The 2,980-nt window shown below is 34.4% G+C and overlaps 1 protein-coding gene across 2 annotated transcripts; it reads left to right on the top strand.

Annotated features, from left to right (window-relative positions):
* The first annotated feature begins 1,207 nt into the window (after positions 1-1,207).
* LOC116351733 lies at positions 1,208-2,959 on the top strand. 2 transcript variants are annotated; one of them, XM_031783873.1, is made up of 3 exons: positions 1,208-1,252; positions 1,385-2,413; positions 2,516-2,959. In XM_031783873.1, the coding sequence occupies exons 2-3, from the start codon at positions 1,411-1,413 to the stop codon at positions 2,530-2,532; spliced, it is 1,020 nt and encodes a 339-aa protein (XP_031639733.1). In that variant the 5' UTR covers positions 1,208-1,252; positions 1,385-1,410; the 3' UTR covers positions 2,533-2,959. The 2 variants fall into 2 exon arrangements, with proteins under 2 accessions (XP_031639733.1, XP_031639732.1); XM_031783872.1 differs by having other exon boundaries at positions 1,385-2,959.
* Positions 2,960-2,980: the final 21 nt, after the last annotated feature.

Raw genomic sequence — 2,980 nt, 5'->3', positions numbered from 1 at the left:
TCACGAATATTATATAAAATTTATATTATATTTTATAAAATTTAAAAAATGACTTGAACTTCATAAACGTCTTGGTAAAATCCGACTTTTCTTTTGAGTTTATAAAAGTGGAACAACTCCATATGAATCGTTGCGGCGAAAGAGTAGCTCTTATTTTTCTCCAAATAATACTGCAACATAAAGTTTTTTATGAATAGTTTATTTGTTGTATTACAACAAATAAACCGTGTGAAAAAAACTTCATGTTGCAGTATTATTTGAAGAAAAATAAGAGCTACTGTTTCGCCGCAACGATTCATATGTTCGTCTTACATCGAAATCTCTTAGAACAGGTGGATGATATTTTTCCCATTCACGAACTGGAATTATCGTAACTGGCAGATCATGTACAAGTCTTCTATAATTATTTGAGTTATGTGGAGCCTAAAATATGTTTAATACAGATTTATTCTTTCGCATAATAAATTAATTAGCTGATGATTTATAATACAAATATCAAAATAAGAGAACAAAGCAGATACGCTTTTAATAAATTTTAACGTCGAAAAATGTTCCTTGGGATTATATGCATAGTTTCCACGAATTCCAATGGAATGGATCCACTTGTTTCTTTCACTTCCAATAATATTTCATTTGACAACATAATGTGAACACAACCCAATACATTAAGTTTTATATTGAAAATACAAATCTTACGCTCAAATAAAAAAATAAACAATTTATTCGAAAAGAAATAAATAAAACTCTGCAGAAGAACTCTTTTACTAGTCATTCATTACATTTATTTTTCTTTATTTGTGGAATTATTATTTTGAATTTTCGAAATGCAACTGACATCTTTCTGACATTTTTCTATCCGCGCGGTGTATATGTGTCAAACCAAATCCAGTAGTTAGTATAAACAACTTTTGCACCAACCGATTTTGTTTACAATAAAACTTTGTTTTGTTTTCAACAGGATTTCTTGAGAATTATATGAGAGTGTTTGAAGCGTGGTTTGGGCGATCAATTGGTTTTATTGTCATTTCAAAAACGATTTTGTGTGTTCAGAATGCTGTTCCCTGTGGAATGGATATATTCACAGTTGGTTTTGTGCGGTTTTGTGACTCTCTTTGTTTTAATTTCGAAATAACAGAGTGTTGATAAAATTAACTGTGAATATTCCAACAACATTTCGATCGGCAAAATATTTGATGTCACGTTGGAAATAAATTTCATCATTCGATTTAGAATACAGAGTCACTTTGTTGAGGTAAGAGGTGATATTTATAATGCACTCTTCATTACTGTTTCATTTAATTTGTGATAGAAGTGTTTATATCTTATTGTGTTTGTGATCTATGCTATATTTGGTGTATTTTTTTCTTTAATTTTTGTACAATAGATCAATACCGCAGTACGTCGTTGAAGATGACTCTAAATCAAGTGCTGCGGGAAGAGTATCGTGTACCATTCATCGATCAGGTCACATACTGGTGCCTTTCGGCCACAATGATTACGACTCTGGCGTCATTACTGTTTTTGTTCAAAGCAAACAAAGCCTTTGACGATGAAAATGTTCGATTTTTTAAAGGCGAATCTGATGAATACACGAATGATGAATTCAATAAATACGTGAATGGTGTAATTGGTGAATGTTTCACCTCGGTATTACAAGAAAATTACCACAAATTACCGCTTGCATTTCGACGAACTGTGGAGCAAGCATGTCCTGATTTTCTTCGTCCAGAAAATTGGCCAGCTCGCGAGGGCATGGGGAACGCATTCAATCATCTCATCACTCAGTACATAACAAACGTGAAAAATAACATCAAAGTATGGGCATTCAGTCGCATCAAGAAATTTTTCACGCTAAAGCGCTACGAACTGAATTTGAATCGACAAGGAAATTTCATCACTGAATTGGATGTAAAACGTGCGACGAAGATCGTAATGTTCCAGAGTAGAGTCGAGAGAAACGCGAACATCGATCTTCTATTAAACGAAGCAGCAGGCATTGGATTGCCAATCAATGTACACTTTCAGAATCTCATTCGTGATCGCTGGTTCCAAACCATTCCAATATTTATAAACATTCAGCGACAAATTTTCGATTTTCACGCGAAATATGAAATGTTGAAACAACGCTGGTTCCAATATCGACGCGATCCGAACAACAAAGTCATGCCGACCACTCCACTCCCGCCAAAAATAAAGAATTTTTTAGTAGTTCCAATCCACGATTTCGATATGAAACATATCCGCATCGATATCCATCTTTTTTATTTGATTGCGCGCAAATTTGGAGCATTGAAATTGGCAAAAGGAAAACGCGGTCAGCCAATAAACATTGAAAAAACTGAATACGATAGCAATCCAGCTATCTATTGGGATTTAATATTTGACCTGCCAAAAATTTCGAAACTTGGAAATGGTAAGGAATTCAATTTTGCTGTGGCAACCGATAGTGTGGCAGTTTCGTTATGTTTCGTGAATCATTTGTTTACTTCTATGATTTTTTGTTCGTAAATCTCAGGAAAACATCACAATTGATGGTCCAAAATACCATTTCAAAGCGAAATATGGCAAACGCAAGCGTAAATCCGATCAATGGACTGAATTGTTGTAAAAAAAACGGGAGCTCGACTATAAACGCTATGCATTTTTTCCATCGCCGAAAGGACGTTCACATTGGATGTGTTACATCGCTTATTATGTGGAAATGATGAAACCAGCTATGGCGGTGTACACAACAAGACAGTTTATTCGATTCCGTCTTGATAAATACATCGAAGAGAATCGGGCCAGTGACAAAATCGCGGCATCACTGACGAAAAAAAAGTCGGCGCTCGTTTTTATTCAAGGGGCATTTTACTATATGCGAATGCCATTTTATACGGAATATATGAAAATTTTCCTATTCATACATGAAATATACGAAGCAAAGTATATTCATCCGCATCAACATCTATGAAAATTCGTACATTTCATTCGCAACCAT

Source organism: Contarinia nasturtii, unplaced genomic scaffold (genome assembly GCF_009176525.2).
Source record: "Contarinia nasturtii isolate CC-2019 unplaced genomic scaffold, AAFC_CNas_1.1 Cnas_scaffold_6146, whole genome shotgun sequence".
Classification (NCBI taxonomy): Eukaryota; Metazoa; Arthropoda; class Insecta; order Diptera; family Cecidomyiidae; genus Contarinia; species Contarinia nasturtii.
This window is presented reverse-complemented; position numbering and strand designations above follow the sequence as displayed.

Coding starts and splice junctions, on each gene's coding strand:
- LOC116351733 (XM_031783872.1), top strand. CDS start 1,411: ATGACTCTAAATCAAGTGCTGCGGGAAGAGTATCGTGTACCATTCATC.